Raw genomic sequence first — 20,686 nt, forward strand, 5'->3', positions numbered from 1 at the left:
GGGTTAACACAACGGCTATCGTATACAATTTTACACCTACCCTTGTGCTAAATTTTTCACAATACACGATCGGACATTGATATGGAGTTTCACGAAGCAACCAACATTAAAGTTCCAAATTTAAATTTTATTTGCTAGAATTATTCATATCACTCTTCTTACTTGCAATATAAAAATGCCCCCGACTTTCATGTATTTGCAATGCCGATTTCCATCAGGCAGCTTGGTTTTGATGTCTCTGTTTGGGAACACATCTCGGCGGGAGCAAAAGCTCCCCCTACTTTCATGTATTTGCAATGCTGATTTCCCCTAGGCAGCTTGGTTTTGATGTTAGGGAACCGCCTCATGTGTCGTCAATTTCGAACAATCAGAAGTGGGTATTTCCGTTAGGGTAGGGGTTGAGATTTTTCAATTGTTTGATAGTTAGTTTAATGATATATATTATTTTATTCAATATAAAAAATTGTTTTGGAGTGCCGAAATCGATTGACGCAAAAATTTCATCAATCCGTGAAAATGAAATGACTGAGCAATAAGCGTTTGAAATTGGACAATTTTAGCGATGTGCTCGATTCTCGATTTTCAATTTGTACCCCAATATGTTCCCAAAAGACGTAATCCTACGTCAATATATTATTTAGCACTTCGATGTTTATTTAAAATTACATTTGACGTAACTTTTATCGATGTCTGGTCAACGAATATTCGCTCGATTAATCGAATACTTATAGACATTTCCTCGAATGAATCGGTTATTGCTATATGCCCCTACGAAAATTTTAGACATTTCTAGACGTGATATGATGGTTCCCTGTTAGTTGTTAGTAGAAGATGTAAATATAAACAGTATTTTTGATCATAGTTTTATATAGTTTTTGTGGTAAGTGGAAAACAGTAAAATAAACTCTTTTGTTTCAAAACAAATTGATAGTCCTGAGAAGGACTGGAATGGTTTAATGGGTTGTACGGAATCTGCTGCGTTTCAGTCGGATGTAGCAGTTTAGTTTTGGGAGCGGTAGCTTTTACGGATTCGCTGATGCTTTCCTTGACTTTGGCGCCATCGGCTTCTGTGCGTCGATTTGCGAGGGTTTGATTGGCACAACCATGACGAGCTAAACGACGGATAGCGAGTGTGATACCATGCACTTCGCTCCTCTGCCTCCTTTGCAGCATCCAATTGTTGATGTGAAGAGGAGCGCACTAGCAATGCACACTAGATTTAATTCGATGCTCTCCGCTGCTTCCTCTTCTTTGCTCCCTTTGCCACATCGCATCCATCGTTGGTTGCCGATGGCTTCCTCTCCTTTGCCACACCGTATGGTGTTGGTTGATTTGTAGAGCACTGCACACTAGAAGCCCAGATGTTTGCCGATCTGAGCGTTGAACGAGAATGAGAAATCCAAAAATGCTACCGTCCTTTTATATCAGTTGGTATGTGAGAAATAGGCGCCCCCCCCACTCGCTCGCCATGCAAATATTTGACTTATTGGGGAACGAGAGAAGCGAAGCAGGCGAAGAAGAAATGACGTCAATTTCGACCAATCAGTACCGTTTGGATAGGGGTTGAGATTTTTCAATTGTTCGATAGTTAATTACATGATATAAATTATTTTATTCAAGGTGAAAAATTTTTATAGAGTGCCGCAATGTTTTGATGTCAAAATCTCATCAACCCGTCATAAAATGACTGAGCAATAAGCGTTTGAAATTGGACATTTTTCACTATGCGATCGATATTCGTTTTTCAATTTGTACCCCAATATGTTCCCGAAAGTCGTAATCCTACGTCAAAAACTGGCATCTCTGAAACAGAAAAGAACAGCCTGTATTTGTGAAGCGAGTATTATGATGTGTTTTTGAGAAGGAAAAACAGATTTTGAAGTCTAATTTATGAATGAAAATTAACTTTTTCGAATCAAATTAGTATTCTATGTGAATACATATAACTTTTTTTCTACAAATGGTGAAAAAATCTGATACGAAAATTATGTCTGAAATTGAATTTATATTATAATAATAATTTTTTGTAAGAATATCGGAAAATTTAGATGAAATAGGTTAAGTTAGGGTAAGTATTTCTTGCTACAAGTAATTAAATAACGCTATGTAAGAATTTTCATTCAAATCTGAGCAATTTAATATTGCTTCAGAGCCTCCTAAACTGATGGAGAATAGTTTGGATCCAGGTTGATGGCCATATTGACCGTGTAAGGTGTAAAAATATTGATTGAGGATAGATCGGATGTCGAAAGCCTGGCTGTCACGATATTGAAGACAGTTATTGTCAATAATTTTGATCGTGTAAGGTGCCTATTAAAACCACGATCGGAAAACTCACATTTTTTGTCAATCAAAGTGCTTGCCCTGTTCTACCAAAGTATTTTTTACGTTAGGTACATTCGGTTCAACAATAAAAGGAGATGACATTATAAAAAAATGTAAGTTGAGCCGTACTTTTTGAGATAAAGGGGTGATCCAAATAACCCCGTATGTCCAACTCACCCTACGTTACCCTACAGGAAAACGTGTTTTTGTGCGGTTTTCTGTTCTTTTGCGATTTTTTTTGTGCTGTATGTGAAAAGAAGCATATTTGACGAAGTTATCGTCCATTTAGTTTTTTTTCGATGATTTATATGCATTTCAGTGCGAAAAAAGCATATTTGTGTCTAAATTATCCACTTCCCAAATCACTCCAATCCTTCCATCAAATGCCTCATGAAGCGCATGGCATGATTTCTAATAGCAACAAATTTCAACATGAAACTAAAAGCATAAACAGCCACGAGTAACCGAAAAGGCAAATTGTCCCATCGCAAAGCAGGGAAACAAAAGGAAATTTAAAGGCGTGGATTTGAGTTATCTTCTCAGATGAAAACATTGTTTATGCGGTCCCTATCTACCGCACAAAAAAAGATTTTTTCAAATTGTGTACCGAACACGAAAAAGGTTTGCCTGTACTGTTGGTTGCTCGGTGTCTAGAGCATCACTAAAGCACTGAAATTATTGAAGCAGTTATTCCGTATCCTTTAGCAAAATTACAAAGCTCTCAGAAACAACACTCAGAACAGTTACAGAAACTCCGAATCAAATCGTAAAGTGGTGACTGCAATGTTCAAAATACACTTTTGACTTAGAACATCTTTCATTAAGGGTGCAAAACCAGAAAACAATTCACGTTTTTGACGTAGAACTACGTCTTTCATTAAGGGTGTCAAATCAGAAAATAGGTCACGTTTTTATGAAATAAAATTAACGTTAATAACTATTTTTGCCGTTAATAACGTTAATAACGGATTTTGGCGATTTACATACTAAACGAATCGGAAATTTCGTAAGATTTGTTGAATATGCTATACATTAGAATCCCCTGGTTTTTAAATGGTTAAAATTCATGAAAACTAAGCGTTTCCATTTTCCCATACATTTGTACTGTCCATTTGTGTGCTTTCCCGAACAGAGCTGTCAATAACGAGCAACTTGTCGCCGACCAACGGAGGGGAAATCGTAGGATTTAAAGTCTCCGTGAACAAAGGAAAAGTAGAAGAATGAAGGGAAATACTTGCCTACAGTATAAACAGTGGATCTCGCTGAGGCAAAGTTGGTGCAGTGAAAAGCGCTCGCACTGAACCGGGCTTTCGCGAGTGTGACACCGCATCGAACAACAGCGAAGTAGGCGATTTTGGCGCGTCGGTCGAAAATGTAAATGTCGTTACCCAGGCAGCAACCAAAATCAAGCTTCCCCCGCTAGTGGTGAAGGCGGTCGCTCTTGACAAACTCTTAAGCGAATTCGCATCGACGGGTGTCACAGCAGAGTACAAGGTGTGTGGCATAATTCAGTCTTTTTCCAAGCTGTTAAGATTGTTTGTTTTCCGTCATCATTAGGGCTTCGTTGGTGCCTTTGACAATGCATCAATGCATTAAACTGACGTTATGGCGAAGCAGGCGTTAAGGTTGTGCACCAAAAAATTATTTGAGGCATACCAAGCATCTTGAATGTCTTACTGGAATGTTATATGTTATTTGGGTTCGCGTGCCAGTCGTAAAACTGCCTTCAACTAGGATTGCATTTGCGCTAATATTGATCAATGCTTCATTGCTACTGTTTTCGAGGTTGTTTATATTAACAAAAAGAGATTATTTAGCTTGTTTAGTAACCAAGAAAGTAAATGTCGTTCTGGAATTTTATATGTCATTAGGTTTCGCTTGCCAGTAGCAAAACTTCCTCCACTAAGGGTGACAGCTGCGCTTCTCTCGAGCATGAGAAAGTAATGCAACTTTTTTCGAGGCCAGTAATATTAACAGAAACGTTTCTTTTGAGAATAGCGCAAAATGATGAGAAGTGTTTACATTCCTAGTAGTTTCAAGCCACCAATGTACGGCTCTGTATGCATGCTATGACGAACGCTTGTTTGGCGCTTGGTCTACGTTGTACGAACGATGCCTAGAGGTGCGTTTCCTTTGAGGCAATACTAAATAATATGTAGATGTAGATGTGATTGATGTAGTTATGAGATGTGGAATAATGGTGCTGGTGCAACATGTATAGAATCGACTGTAGCCGAGTCTATGTCAATTTCGAAAAAAGCCACCGGAATAGCATTCGTAGTAAATTTTCAATGCATTGACATGAAATAAATTGCGACATACGATCAGTTAGTGTATTGTTTTGCGAGGGCAAGAATGAATCATCAATCAATTATCGTCAACTGATTCTACAATGAAAAAACCATTTCAGAGATTATTCTACTAACAAGTTGTTTCTAAAACTTCACAGCATTATAGAATAATATCTGAAGGTATGAACAAGCGACTTATACAGGGTTTTCCAACTTTAAATTCCGAAAGTAAATTGAAATAAAACACACTTAGAATTCGAATTTTGATGAAACTTTTATTTCAAATTAAAGTTTGGTTTATGCCATTATGTGTGAAATACAACATCATTCAAATGTCCACCTAGGGCTTTCTCGCACACCTTGATCCGGAACAGGTAATTTTCGATGACTTTTCGGCACATATCGGGCGGTATCTCGGTCATAACTTCACGAATGTTGTCTTTCAAATGTTCAAGAGTTTGCGGAGAGTTAACATAGACACGGTCTTTCGCATAACTCCGCAAAAAAAAAAGTCTAGCGGGTTCAAATCGCATGATCTGGACGGTCAATTGGCATCACCAAACGCGAAATTATGCGTCCCTAAAATTTCGTTCGCAATATGGCAATGGCCACATGTCATCCGTATCCATATCTTCAATTTGTGGCAAAAAAAATCGGTTAACATGCGGCCATAGCGCTCACCATTCACAGTTACCGTCTCGCCCTCCTCATTTTCAAAGAAATACGGCCCGATGACTCCACCAGACCATAATGCGCACCAAACAGTGACTTTTGGCGGATGCAATGGCCTCTCAACAATCACGTGTGGATTTTCTGAGCCCCATATACGGAAATTTTGGGTGTTCACATAGCCACCGAGCACGAAATGTGCCTCATCGCTGAAGAAAATTTGATGCGAAAATTCAGCATTTTGCTGCTGTTGTTCGTTCACCCAATCGACGTATGCCCGACGCATTCCATGGTCACCACGCTCTAATTTTTGTACCAGTTGGACTTTATATGGATGTAGCTGCAAGTTGCAAAGTTGCAAAATGCAAAATTCGTCACAATGATGTGTTTGACAAGCCCAATTGCTGAGCACGTCGTGGAATCGAAACATTTGGGTCATCCTCCACACTGGCAGCAACAGCAGCAATATTTTCGGCCGAACGCACATTACGATGATGCACAGGTCTCACAATATCCGCTACGGATCCAGTTTGTTCGAGTTTACGCACTACATTAGCGATTGTGTGCTCTGTAGACCGTCCATGACGACCAAAATCCATCCGTAATGCTCGAAAAACATTTACCGGTTTTTCATCATTTTTATAGTAAAATTTAACAAAATTAACACGTTGTGCGATGCTAAAACGATCCATATTGTAAAATGGCAGACATTCATCTAACGATATGACGTTTTGGTTGACAGCTATGTCAAACGATTGTCAGCGCAGGGCTGTATACTTTCGGAAGCCTGTAACCCTGTATAAAATAACAGCGTAGTTCTACGTCAACAATGCGGTCGTATCTTGGACACAACCTCCTATATTTTTTTCTATTCCGAGCGCGAAATGCGTAGCGTCCATCTTTTTGATGTACGATGTAACTGCGTCACGAATTTCTTCAGTATAATCGAACCGTTGACCGCCGAACGCCATTTTTTCTGTTGGTGTTGCGTTGCGCCACCTAGCGTCGTCGAATGGTGTGATATACAGAAGAAGATACAGATTCAAACTTTTATCGCCCGAATTGTCCTCTTCTCGATCGATCGATCTGATGCTTCGCAATGATTAACTGAACCGCGCCACAGCTAACCCACGCACAGTCAAATTTCGGCCCTGTGTTGAGATTTGCTTTCCACCCATTCTCCGGAAGCTTCCTTAGCGTAAAAAACACGTCACTACGCACGAAAAGTTGACTAAACAGTTACGAAAATTATGTTTGTGTCAGATATAAACAACCAGCTGTCAAAACCAAGGGGTGCATCAATGAAGAAAACACGGCAAAACAAATTTACGCATGTGGATTTTTTTATGTCATACCCTAAAAGTACTTTTTTGTTTTTTTTTAAAAATAAATCAACGATACTGAAATGACAAATTGGTCTACTAATTACCAACATTTACGTAGTATTGACTGGTATATCGAAAAAATTAAAAAAAAATTACTATTGGAATACTTTGATTTCAAATTTTGCGTCAATCAGTGCACCATACCATACCATAACAAAACATACCATGATAGTTATCCGGAAGATGGAGTAAAAGCAATACAAAATTGTCTTACCTGAATGAGATGTTGCGTAGCCTCCTCTACTGGATTGTTTGTTTACGTTTGTTCTTCAATCTCCTTATGATCTTTAAGTTACCCTTGTAACTTAAGTGTTCTTCAATGTTTTCCAAATATATGACACGCCATTCCCATTTCCATTTACGTCTTTTCGCCACACTTTGTCTAATATCTGTCCGTTTCACCCTATAGTTTTCGCAGTAAATTTCGTAGGTAATTTCAATGGCCCTTCGAGCTTGTTCTAAAATTTATGGTCTAATAAAAAATCTTGTCGTCGATCGATCTTCTTTTTTTCATGAACTTTGTTTCTTGATTGTTTTATCTCCGTTTCCGTCACCGTCTCGAAGTTTCTTGATATGTTGTCAATGTCGTCAGCGAAACCTAGAAGTTAATTGTTTATCTGTTAGGGAACGTTACATCAAAAAAAAATCCAATGGAAATCACGTGGCCAAAATAGTTGACGTTGAGCTGTAAGTGTATCGTATATTAACCATTCTCTACCTGTTACAGCAAGTCGACTGGGCTTCATGGGGCTGCTATAATTATCAGCCATTCCATGCCAAACCGATATAGTTGTTCTCAGATTTTCGTCAAAAGTGGTAATTTTGTTCTTTAGCGCAAAACATCAGACCCGTATGTTTTTATTTTTTTATTAGGGTACCCATTTCAATTTCAGGGTGGTCCAAAAAAAAACAAATTTTCCCACTTTTTCCTAAAAATTACTTTTTTTTCGAAAATTCATAACTCTTGAACAGAGCTGCATTTTTTCATCAATGTCACCGACAACTGACAAATGGTGACTGGCGGAGTACGATGCAACAATTTGCCTGTTACTGAGCTTCGTCAATACGTTTTGACCGACCAAGTAGGCGGTAAAATTGTCAGCATCGAATTGATGATTGTCGTTGACTGCATTTTATTCTCATCGAGCAAAGGTTCGATTTTCGTTCCGGTTGTTGTTCCCGGTATTTACTAAAGTAAATACTATGTCGAACACGCGATAACGTGTAAGAATGGTGTTCAGGTAGCCCAACGTAAACAAATTCACCCTGGTAAACGAGTAAACTTCCATTACATCAAGTGACATAGTATTTTTCGTCTTGACGATCATATGGCACTGACTTGCAACATGCTTTGGTCGTCAACACACTCTGACAAACTATTTAGAATCGAAGAGTGAGGAATTTGTTTTGTCGGATTATATTTTGTTGCACGTCGTTTGGTGGTAATGTTGCAATGGTCGTCATAGTAGCCCATTGCGATTAGAATGGATTTAATTTTCGTTATTATTGAATGTAGTCGTTTTTTATTGTTTTAATGGCTTTGGACTAGAGGGCGCCATTTTTTTTCTTGAAGGTTGAGGATTTTTTACATAACACATATTGATATTAGAGATGCTATTTTTTTCGTTTTTGAGCAATGATTTTTCAAAGGTTAATGAAAAAAAAATCCCAAAAATCATTTTTCGGAAAAAATGGAGAAAAATGATTTTTCGGATCACCCTAAAATGGAAATGGGCACCCTGATGAAAACATAAAAAAACGGGTCTAATGTTTTGCGATATAGAACAAAATTACCACTTTGAACGTAAATATAAGAACCACTATATCGGTTTGGCATGGAATGGCTGTTATGCTAACAAACAATTCTCGGGTGCCCTAGGAACCAAACCAGTCTCCGCTCGCTGTTCGACCATGACCATCGCAAAGCAAGGCTTTCGGACATGACTGCATCATCCATCGTGCGCACCAGTAGCTCATTATAAAAAAAATTCAATATATTTTATTTATTTCTGATACATTTTTGTCGTGTGTGTGATTCATTCATTATCATCATCATCATCATCGTCGTCATTTTATTTATTTTAGTATCCTTATTACTTGTAATTATCAACATTTACAATTAAAAATATCATAAAAAGATTACTATTCGTGAATCCTTCCATTTGATTTCTCACTTTCATCTTTACTCTCGTTCCCAGATTAACATTCGTTCTGTTGTTCTGTAATATTTTATGTGTTTATCTCTCTGTCGTTTGCAATGAACCATACCGATATTCTTTTTTTTCCGGCTTTTGTGATAAACATTTGTGTTGCTTGTTTCTATATTTGAGAGAATCGTTTTGAGTAAGTGTGCTTACATATACATATATTTGTCTCCGTTTGAAAACGTCTTCAACATGCATTTCGGGGAATCGGGGGTGTTGTGTTACGTTCTAAGTCGATTGTGGCAAAATCTTCCAACACGTCGAGACGCTTTATCAAACACTTATTTGGAAAATGGTAGTTTTCACTACATTTGTAAAATATGGTTGCTGTAGAGTTTTTCTTTTGCTTTCGTGTCCTTTCTTTGTGTGCCTCCGCGTAGTGCTAATATGCTTCAATGTTTTTTTTTGTAAATATAGTTTTACCTAGTACACTATCTTTCTCTCTCTCTCTCTCTCTCTTAGAAGATTTTTGTGTGTATTTCTGTGTTTGTGTCGTGTGTAAAGCAAATAAATTAAATGACAAAATATGCCTAGCTCGAACCCTAGTGATACAAAAACAGACTACATAGTAAATTTACATGTTACCGTAGAAAGGAAAATAAGAAAATCCGCCTAGCATAATCAAACAGTGCAAAGCATAACGAGATGAATAATTGGGGAAGGCGGCGAACTAAACGAATCGACTTGAGGCGAAAAAAAAATAAACAAACGGAGAAACAAATTAATGAGAATGTGATGACAAAAAAACAAAACGGAGCGAATCGAGGCTCCGCCGTGTGGCAAACGTATCATATATCGTGCGCTAAAACTAGTTGCCTTTCCTTTGCGCAACGTGGTCGAATGATATTCATGCTTGTTTTTTTTTTTTACATTTGATTCAGTCTAGTTTGCTAATATTAATCGATAACTAAACGTAGTTTATATTCAAAGTAGTTTTATTCTAATGTCAGCCTGAGAGCTGAAAGACGCATGGAAGTGTGAAGTGTTTGTTTGTGGGGGCGCTGAGGTACAGTTTCTTTCAATGTGTCGCACACGGTTGTGTGGGAGGAAGTGGAAAGCGAGGGGGAGGAGGGGTTTATATCTCAAGTGGAAAATAGTTTTCTTTGCCTTTCTTCGTTTTTTTTCTACTGCTCATTTTCGATAGGAAGCCAAGTTTTTCGTTATTGTTTGTAATCTTCCCATTTTGCGAAATCAGTGTTGTGTTTTTGTCTGTATGCATGTGTATGTATGAATTGTGTTTATGTTTATGTCCTAATGTCTAATTAATTTTCTCATCGTTGAAGTCATCATATTTACAAATTGTGTGATTTTGTTTTCATTCTTAAGCCTATCAGACTGGATAGAGGAAAGAAGAAGCCAAATGCATCGACGTCATCCACACGTTGGGAAATGCCGAAGAAAATGCGAAATGAAATGTGTTTGTGTTTGTGGCAACGATTCCGAATCAGAGTGGGAAAATCGTTCCACGAATCGATGAAAAGCTCAATTAGTTTTTGTATATGCAAAAGCGAAAAAAATACTCGTCTACGTGAGCCGCAATTAGGAGTCTCGTGTTGTCTACTGGGAAGGGATTTTTTGGGGGGGTGGAAATGATTATAAAGTTTCGAAAATTCACGGCAAAAAAAAGATCGTACTAATTAGGCAATACTTACAATACTTATCATTGTAATAATACCGCTTAGTGGATTATGGATCTGTTCCGGGGACAAGACAAAAACGTTTAACCTCTAGAACAGCGGTACTCAACCTTTTAGACGTCGGACTACGTCTTTCATTAAGGGTGCCAAATCAGAAATTAGGTCACGTTTTTATGAAATAATGTTAACGTTAATAAACATTTTTGCTGCCAACCGATTTTGATGATTTGCATATCAATCGAATCGGAAATTTATTTGATATGCTATACACTACAATCTCCTGGTGTGTAAAGTGTTGAAAAATTTATGAAAACTAGAAGCATTCCCATTTTTCCAAACATTTGTTCTGTACATTTGTGTGCTTTCCCGAACAGAGCTGTGAATAACGGGCAACTTATGAAACCGCGAGAATAGAAACAACGAAAGGGAATAACGAAAAGAGAATATTTGCGGCTTAAACTCCACCCTTGCACAGTTTGGTCGCTGTCGCTAGCGTATAAATATTGCATCTCCTCTGAGAAAAAAACAGTCTCTTTCTATACCAAAAACAACGAACATCGCTTATTCTGCCCGTTTTGCGTCATCTTCGTTTTCCCTCGAGCTGTGGACGAATGCGAATATTTCACTCGCTGTGTATCTGACAGTGCAATCAGCACATCGAGCCGAGCCGAGGTCATTCTCGAGATGATGTTTCATTCTTATCGATGCATCGGTGTGTTATGCGTTCTGTGCGTTCTCTATGGGAGGCTTGTTTGATGCTGGTTGAATGGCGATGCACGGAAGATGTTTATAGGTGCGACACCACTGGAGCAACACTAAACAACGTTCAGTCCAGTTCTTTGTTTTTAAGGAGACCTTAAACTTTGCAGTTCATTGCACAACATTAAAAATGACACTTGATACTTGCAAATATCGCAATTATTGTTGTTTTTTATGGAAAATGTATATTGATAAGGTTAAGGAATGTGGAATAATGGTTTTGCTGGTTCTCACAAAGACAAAAAAAGAATCTTTTTTTTTCTAGAACTGCTTATACAAATCTACGCGAAACATTAAAACGCCAGTTAGAGCAAATTTTCAAATTAACTCATAGAATTAGCATGTACTATTGATTGCTCGCTTTCTAGAGCGACACCCAAACACTGAAATTACTGAATTACCAAGTAGTTTTCCAATATAACCCACAAAACAACGATCCAAAGAATACTTAGAACGACAACAGAAAATCCGAACCAAATCGTAAGTGTGGTGGGGTGGAGTCATCGACAGCAGACGCCTGCAGCTCTCACCACCAGAGATGCCAACCTTTCTGATTTTTCAGGATTTCCCAGACTTTTTGGCAATTTCTCGGATATCCTGACAAACATTCAACTTTGCCTGATTATACTGAAATGATCCTGATTTTCCCTGATTTTTGCACCTTTTACTTTATCGGAATAAAAATTATCCATACTAGCTCATGGAATAGGTGAATAAACTGAGAAAGTCTCTCAATAACTCATAACATCATCATCATTACACATTACTCTTCTAAAGGGTGTCCCACATCAAATTGTATCACGGAAAAAAATCGCTGTAGACAATTACCCATTGAGTATTTTCTCTTGAAAATTTGAATAGAAGTAGTTTAGAGTGTATTGTTTATACTGCTGTTAGTTTTTTATCGCTGTCTGATTTTCGAAAATTTTAAAAATGCCGTCACCCGAAAAGCAGCGTCGTGAATTGATTTTGCGCAAGCAGCTGGCAAGTCCTCAACTCTCTCATCGGGGTATCGGAAAACAACTCGGAATCATGCAGTCAATGGTGAGTCGTGTGATTGAAAATTACTACGACACTCTGAGCATCGAACGGAAGGAGAAAGGTGGTCAGAATGGATGTTCTATTAGTGTTCAAGATCATGAGCGTGTCGTAAAGTGTTTATGCGGAATCGCAATGCTTCGGTCAGCGCTGTGGCCAAAAAGTTAAATCTGTCCAAGCCTTTCGTTTAGGGAGCCATGAATCGGGAGAGGATACGTACAAAGTGCAGAAGGTTCCAAATCGTGACGAACGGCAAAATACGGGCCCGGAAACTGTACATTCAGATGCTGACGAAGCCTTATGTTCTCATCATGGATGATTAGACTTACGTGAGGTCGGACTTCCGGCAGCTTCCGGGGTTACTGCTCTTCATCGCCCAGCACTAGGTCGATGTTCCGGAGGAAATAACGTAGCAGAAACTTTCAAAGTTTGCCAAGAAATATATGATTTGGCAAGCGGGAAACAGGAAACGGGGTGCGGCGTTCGTGACAAAAAAGTATTAACGGTTAAATCCTTGCACCTCAAACGTAACGCACACATTTTCGAAACTTAATTTTAAACATACACCCCAGAAAAAATGCAGAAATGATGTGCTGCAAAAATACAGAAGCGCTCTCCACTGGACGGTATGAAAATCGACATAGTGTCTCAATCGAACGATATTGACTGTGTGTGATCTTCTATTTTTCCTGTATCGTGTAGCTGCCTACCAGCTGGTGCGAGCCTGTGACTTGAATAATCAACAGTTCATTCGCCTGTAGGCCTAAAAAGGCATACATTTGGTAACGAAACTAGACTCTCGACCTTGGGCCGAGGCCATTTGGAAAACCTCGTTGCCGTCTGGTCGCTAGCTAGATGATTGATGAATCGCGAATCAATAAATTACAACGGGCGGAGCTTAAATTGCAATATTTTCTCTATCAACATTGTCCGTAGAACGAACGCTGCATTTGCTCTATTTATTTCATAAAAATGTGTCCTATTTTATGATTTGGCACCTAATGGTGCTGAGATTACTGAAAGATGCAGTTCAGCGTCGAAAAAATAGATAATGATTTCTGGGGTGTTCGCATTTAACAAAATATTTTAAGATAATGTAACACCAGATGGGCCAACTAGAAAAGCCCGCCGGACTATATGCGGCCCACGGTCCGCAGGTTGAGTATAGCTGCTCTAGAGAACCTAATGCAAACATAAAATATTTCTGACGACATCTTTGCAAGTTGCAGTTGTCGTCCACGAAGGAACGAATGAACACATTGTTATCCATAGCCGTTTTAAAAGTATGATTGTTTCGATAAGTTTAACATTCTCTCTCTCGCTCTCTTATGCCAATGGAATGGCAATCGAATTAGGATCTTCAACCGGAAGTGGTTTGTCTGTTGGACTTGAGGATAACTGTGGCGCAATCAAGCTAAAATACTATTTGTTACAACTGTGACCGGGGTCAGTTTGTCGACACAGATGATCGCTACAATGTTTTGTATCTGTATCTTTTTTTTGTTAACACTTGCTGTGTTAAAGTGGGCTATTCAAGTGGGAGTTATGTTTTCGAAAATCGGGAGATTGTGGCGGCTTATATAGAGTCAACAAATCAATTGTATGGGTAATCGAGGTGGACACACTTAAATAAACAGCAGTACCTGACGTCTTGTCTGCGGTTGCTGTCGGTGGCGAGTTGTTCCAGCGGCGTCGGAAGCAGCAGCAGCAGCAGCAGCAATTGCGGTCGTAGAACTAGAAGCAGTAGTTGTAATAGAAGCGTCAGCGGCGGCGGTTGTTGTAGCTGATATATTAGCGTGTACGATCGCCAATTATCAGAAGGGGGCCGCCTCCTTGTATTCACTTGGGTCCATGGTGAAGAAGTCCTCCAGCTTCCACTGGAGCGTCTCGAAGGTGGGCCGCCGCATCGGATCCTTGTTCCAGCACTCGAGCATAATCTCGTACAGACTTGTGTTACAGTTCGGTGGCTGGGGCATTCGATATCCGTGCTCGACTTGGTTCAAAACTTCGGCATTTGTCATACCTAAAAGAGCAAATAATGAACATTAATACTTCACGGAATCCAATGCTGTTAGCTGTGCTATTGAGCTGAGCACTGACAGGAGAGTAGAACAAGAGAGAAAAGAGGACAGTCGTGTATTGGAGACAGCTCTAGTAATGAGTGTTCAAGTAGTGTTTTAAAAATTGGAATAAAGCAGGATATTACATTGGCGATCAAGCCAGGAATGTTTTTCTTTTTTTTTGTACTCTATTTATTTTTTTGTAACCTATCACCTTCGATTTTGAGGATTAGTATTCCGAAATGTGGTATCCATTTTGTTGTAAGAAATTGGGCTTGTGAAGAAAACATCGACCCTCATAGTCATATATGGACATATGAGGTGGAGCAGTAGGTAGAATATATTTGTATTGATAAACAAAATATGGTGTCGTCATTATTTACATTCAATGTGGAATGTACATGGCGCCTTCGTCTCTTCCACACTGAAGTAAATTATCTCATTCGTAGAATCCGAACAAATGAAGCGTACAAGTTTGCCCCAAAACGTGCGGTCCGAGGCGTATGCCTTACATATTTCTGTACCGCAAAGAAATATGTAAGGCATACGGCATAATATGAATGATTAACGAGAGTTGACATTTTTAACCATTATACCTTTGCAAACTCAATAAGTTCCCTAGTAGGGTAACACGGGGTGAGTTGGACCACCCCTTTATCTCAAAAAGTACGGCTCAACTTGGATTATTTATAATGTCATTTTCTTTTATTATTGAACCGTATGTAACTAACGTAAAAAAAACATTGGTAAAATTCGACAGGTGGAAGGAAACGGTAGCATGAGAACACAACAAGCACTTTGATTGTCAAAAAATGTGAGTTTTCCGATCGTGGTTTTAAGGTTTTTCCCGCTGATTAAACAAACTTTTCGTGTATTGTACAGTAAAGTTCTGTTCGCCTACAGAAGAGGAACAATTTGATGCAGCGAAACTGTAAATTTGATAACAATAAATGAAATTAATTGCATTTTTATTTTTGCATGTTGTGTGGGGTGACATGGACATGAGGTGAATTGGTCCTACATGTTTGAGGCTTCTCTTTGATATAATTGATTTCAGATGTCACGGAATTACAAAAAGAGAATGGGCAGACAACATTGGAAGAAGGACGAGCTTGAAAGAGCAACTCAGGCCATCAAGAATGGATTTTCATTGACCAACAACGAAAGTGTTTGAAAATGCTCGAACAACAGTGAAAAGATTTATGCAGAATTCGAGATGGTGTCAATCCAATTTTTTTGGTCTGGAATCTGGCCAATCGGGTATCGATCCAAAAACACTGTTACTGATTGTAAAATTATCCCAAAATACTTTACATAAACATAAGCATGTTTTTTTCGATGAAACACACAATGGTCCAAATCACCCCGCAACAAATTTCAATGTCCAAAAATCATATCTTTTATTTTATGATATATTTGGTAGTTTGAAGCTTGATATAATGATTAAACATTATTGATTGAGAGAAAACAAGCGTAGCTCAGTATACAATGTGACATTTTTTATTCAGACCGTATTGGTTTGGAAATATTCGGCGATTTGCTTAGGTAGTCCAAATTCCCTCCTTTTCCCCTACATGGGTAGTTTATCTTTTATAGTCCGATAGAGAATTAAGTTTGACGAAAAAATATACTACGTATATAATGCGATTTCAGCCATTACACTACACTTCTTATACAAAAAGCTACCCCACATTATCCTCAATTGTGCAACATGTCAAAAGTAAAAATAAGTGAAAAGTTAGCGTTTGATTATAGTTTTCCTTAATTTTGTCCCTGAGTTTCATAATGAACTTTATCGTCTTGATAAGCATAATTAATCATTTCATACTGCTAATACTAAGTCATTATGTTGGCGAAAAAAAGAAAGTGAGTGACGCTCATTGGATTGGATTTATTCGCCGAACAGATAGTTTGATTTAATTCATTTAATTTTTATTTCGTAATGATCTATAGAAATAAAAATGATTTGGTATCCGTTCCCCACGATTAATCTCGAGAACAAAGCAACGGATTTAACAGTATCAGGATTGATGTGTTTTAGTCTGCGTCAGATTTATATGCTAAAAAAAATATGAAAACCATTCGGAAAGTTGGAGGATTGGAACGTCATTTTGACATAGGACTACGTCTTTCATTTCTATACCGGGGTGTAAAATCAAAGTTTCGAAAACGAAAGCGTTACGCCGGAGACCGAGATTTTGAGCGTTAATAGCTCCTAAACAACTGAACGAAATGGTATGATAAACACTTCACTTCAAAAACTTGTTTCAATAGTCTTAAAATTGCTTTCAAAACAGGTTGCTATTGAAATCACCAATCGGTATATAAGCGAGCGGCGCTCGGAAATCCACTCAGTTCTAATTGAACAGCGATTGGAGCATGTTGTCGCTGTTGCGGTGAAGCTCTTTATTTATCATGAAAGCGCGGATGAACGGTGTCACCAAGAGCCTGTTTGTGCACCCTAGGGAATCTATCAGGAGGAGAGTGATGCCACAAACGGTTCCCTGGGAAGACATCGCTACACACACATACACGCGCGGCTATTAACAGGTGGTTATCGAGTTGGCATTAACCACTGGTGGGCTTCCAGTATCGAGGAAAATGTGGAAATATCTAATCGTTACTGAAAATAATCTGCCAGTTCCTTTGGGAATTTTCAAAATATATTCATGTGAAAGAGTTTAATTGAATGTTTTCTATCCATGTAACACTGTGACCAAATACATTTGGTTTTGTGGTTTTTCAATCAATCGCAATTAACAGGATAGCTTCAGAAGATTATTCTTCCCCATCAGTAGGATATTTCCGTATCCAATATTGTATGCGCCCGCAATCGATTATTGCTCATTCGCCGAAAGTTCCGAGCTCAGAGAGTTCATTCCCCTCTAGTTTGCCTTCCAAATTGCCATCGTAAACCACACCTTCTCTCGATTCAATCACACACAAAAAGCATACTTAAGCGATATTCTGGTGGTGAGACACATTCATTTTTCGTGAGGACATCGACAAGACAACATCGTTGCCTAACGTGCTGGAGGAGGTGGACGGCGAAGGATCGACACATACACGCGCAGAACTCTTTCCGTTAGGATGCCATTCAGTATCGAGAAAGTTCCGGAAAGATCTAATCATTGCTGGAAAATAATCTGCCAGTTCCTTTGGGAATTTTCAAAATATATTCATGTGAAAGAGTTTAATTGAATGTTTTCTATCCATGTAACACTGTGACCAAATATGTTTCAATCATGTGCTATTAACAGGTGGTTATCGAGTTGGCATTAACCACTGGTGGGCTTCCAGTATCGAGGAAAATGTGGAAATAACTAATCGTTACTGAAAATAATCTGCCAGTTCCTCTGGGAATTTTCAAAATATATTCATGTGAAAGAGTTTAATTGAATGTTTTCTATCCATGTAACACTGTGACCAAATATGTTTCAATCAAGTGCTATTAACAGGTGGTTATCGAGTTGGCATTAACCACTGGTGGGCTTCCAGTATCGAGGAAAATGTGGAAATATCTAATCGTTACTGAAAATAATCTGCCAGTTCCTTTGGGAATTTTCAAAATATATTCATGTGAAAGAGTTTAATTGAATGTTTTCTATCCATGTAACACTGTGACCAAATACATTTGGTTTTGTGGTTTTTCAATCAATTGCAATCAACAGGATAGCTTCTGAAGATTATTCTTCCCCATCAGTAGGATATTTCCGTATCCAATATTGGATGCATAAAACCTTGTGCCTCCAACGTAACGCTCTCGTTTTCGAAGTTCTCCAAATATTCATTCATTCAGAATGAATTCAGATTCAACTTCATACAAATGATCTCTAAATCAACGATAGTCCTACGTCACCCTTGCGGTTATACCATAGATATAACCCACTTCCTGTTTTTTAGCAAGTTTTGTATATCTATATAATTAAAAATGATTTGGTGTCCGTTCCTAACGATTTAACTCGAGAACGAATTTTTGAAAGAGTCTCGGCTCAAAAAAAGCCGCTTTTGAAAGAGTCTCGGCTCAAAAAAGAGCCGCTTTTCGAAAAGTCTCGGCTCAAAAAGGGCCGCGATTCAAAAAAGAACCCGCTCAAATGAGCCGGCTCGTTTCAATGAACGAGCGGCTCTGAGTCGATCACTGAACGGGTTTTGCCCACCTCTACTCTGTCGTTGTTTTGAAAGTATGCTGTGTTTTGTTTGTAAACACAATAAGCTTGAGGGGAAACCTCGCTTGGGATCAGCCTGTCCCTTTCACGCTTCAGGTAAATAATTTCCCTTCTGCTTTGTTCCGTACCGCTCTCCTAACCAACTTAGTGACAAAACGGCCTCACCTACTATCATATATCCGTCTTGCGTGAGACAAACCGGTAATGTAAATAAACACAATGACGAAAGAAGGGATGTCAGATATGGGTAAATTGAAAATCATTTCGTCTTATTTTTTTTTCGAAGTTTTTCATTTTGCAAGAATTTTCAAGTAATATGTAAGAAAAGAAAAAAAAGATGGGTATAGTCGCATATTCAAAATTATAAAAATGAGTGGGTTATATCTATGATATAACCGCAAGGTTGACGTGGAACTACCTTAGCTTAGCAATCATTCGTTTGCATTGATTAAATTTTTGATTGAATGAAACAGTTTCCAAATTCAATTGAGTTCAATATATTTGCTCTGTGATTGAAAAAAATGAACAAATGCCATGTAAAGTCAATTCATTTATTGTGATTGATTATTCTTCGTTACAAGTAAATTTAATGACGGACCTTTTACGTTTGGTATGAAGACTAGAACAAAATATATGTACGGAAGAATTATCAAACGTTTGATGAACCAGCCTAAGGCTGAAAATCTTTCCAATAAAGACAAAAAAAAAAAATCAAACGATTATTTTATTTTACATTTCCCTCTGAAGTTTACATCCCAAAAGTGTACATACTTCTCGAATCTCGAATTTGCTTGAAACTGGGAAGTTCATTCGCTTCTAGTGTCTGTACGATTTTCCCAGGTTCCTAAGTTTAGAAGATCATGTTAGGACAGACATATTCCACTCTGCACAAAGGCAAGCGAGGACAAAAGTACTCGCAGTTTGCATTTATTTGCAGAGCCGATTTCCACAGAAACCTCGGTTTTGAAGTCTGTGTTAGGGAAACACATTTCAATCGGAACAAAAATACCCCCGACTTGCATGAATCTGAAACACCGATTTCTCCAGGCACCTTGGTTTAGAAATCTCTATTAGGGAACACATTTCGGTGGGAACAAAAGCTCCCCCTACTTTCGTGTGTTCTTCTTCTTCTTTTTGGCTTTAAGAGGGTTTAAACTTTTCAGTTCATTCGCCTCTAGGCTCTTTCGTGTGTTTGCAATGCCGATTTCGCTGCTTGGTTTTAAAGTCTGTGTTAGGGAACATTTTTCGATGAGAACAAAAGTCCCCCTACTTTCATGTATTTGCAATGCCGATTTCCCCAAGGCTGCTTGGTTTTGATGGCTGTGTTAGGGAAACCGTAAATCGGGCCAATCAAAACGATGCAGTTAGGGCGTTTAGATAACGCCTAATATTTTACAGTTATTCAATTGTTTATCTAATGAAAAACAACATTTTGTTAGTTGCGATAGATGCGTAGAAATATTCCCTATCAAGTGATGCAAACATCTCTCCTATCCAGTACGAAATATTCGAGCTATAAGCATTTGAAATCTTTCATTTTGACGTAGGACTACGTCTTTCATTTCTATACCGGGGTGTAAAATCAAAGTTTCGAAAACGAAAGCGTTACGCCGGAGACCGAGATTTTGAGTGTTAATAGCTCCTAAACAACTGAACGAAATGGTATGATAAACACTTCATTCGAAAGATAAAATGTCTACGCGTTCTATACTTGTTACTTTCTGATCCAAAAACTTGTTTCAATAGTCTTAAATTTGCTTTCAAAATAGGCTATTGAAATCACCAATCGGTATATAAGCGAGCGCCGCTCGGAAATCCACTCAGTTCTAATTGAACAGCGATTGGAGCATGTTGTCGCTGTTGTGGTGAAGCTCTTCATTTATCATGAAAGCGCGGATGAACGGTGTCACCAAGAGCCTGTTTGTGCACCTTAGGCCAGAAGGGAATCCATCAGGAGGAGAGTGATGCTACAAACGGTTCCCCGGGAAGATCTCGAAGCAGCCGCTACACACACACACATACACGCACGGAATTCTTTCCGTCTGGATCGAGAAAGATCCGGAAAATAATTTGCCAGTTCCTCTAGGAATTTAAAAATACATTCATGTGAAATAGTTTATTTGAATGTTTTCTATCCATGTAACACTGTGAC

General features: G+C 38.5%; 1 protein-coding gene across 2 annotated transcripts in view; it reads right to left on the bottom strand.

Annotated features, from left to right (window-relative positions):
- Positions 1-8,639: 8,639 nt before the first annotated feature.
- The window catches only part of LOC129764994 (uncharacterized), a 196,396-nt gene continuing 184,349 nt past the window's right edge, over positions 8,640-20,686 (bottom strand). For both annotated transcript variants that reach the window (XM_055764722.1, XM_055764720.1), the window contains exon 9: positions 8,640-14,331. In XM_055764722.1, the coding sequence (XP_055620697.1) occupies positions 14,123-14,331 (209 nt within the window). In that variant the 3' untranslated portion in view covers positions 8,640-14,122. The remainder of the gene's footprint in view (positions 14,332-20,686) is intronic.

The sequence above is a fragment of the Toxorhynchites rutilus genome, chromosome 2, assembly GCF_029784135.1.
Source record: "Toxorhynchites rutilus septentrionalis strain SRP chromosome 2, ASM2978413v1, whole genome shotgun sequence".
In the NCBI taxonomy this organism is placed as follows: Eukaryota; Metazoa; Arthropoda; class Insecta; order Diptera; family Culicidae; genus Toxorhynchites; species Toxorhynchites rutilus.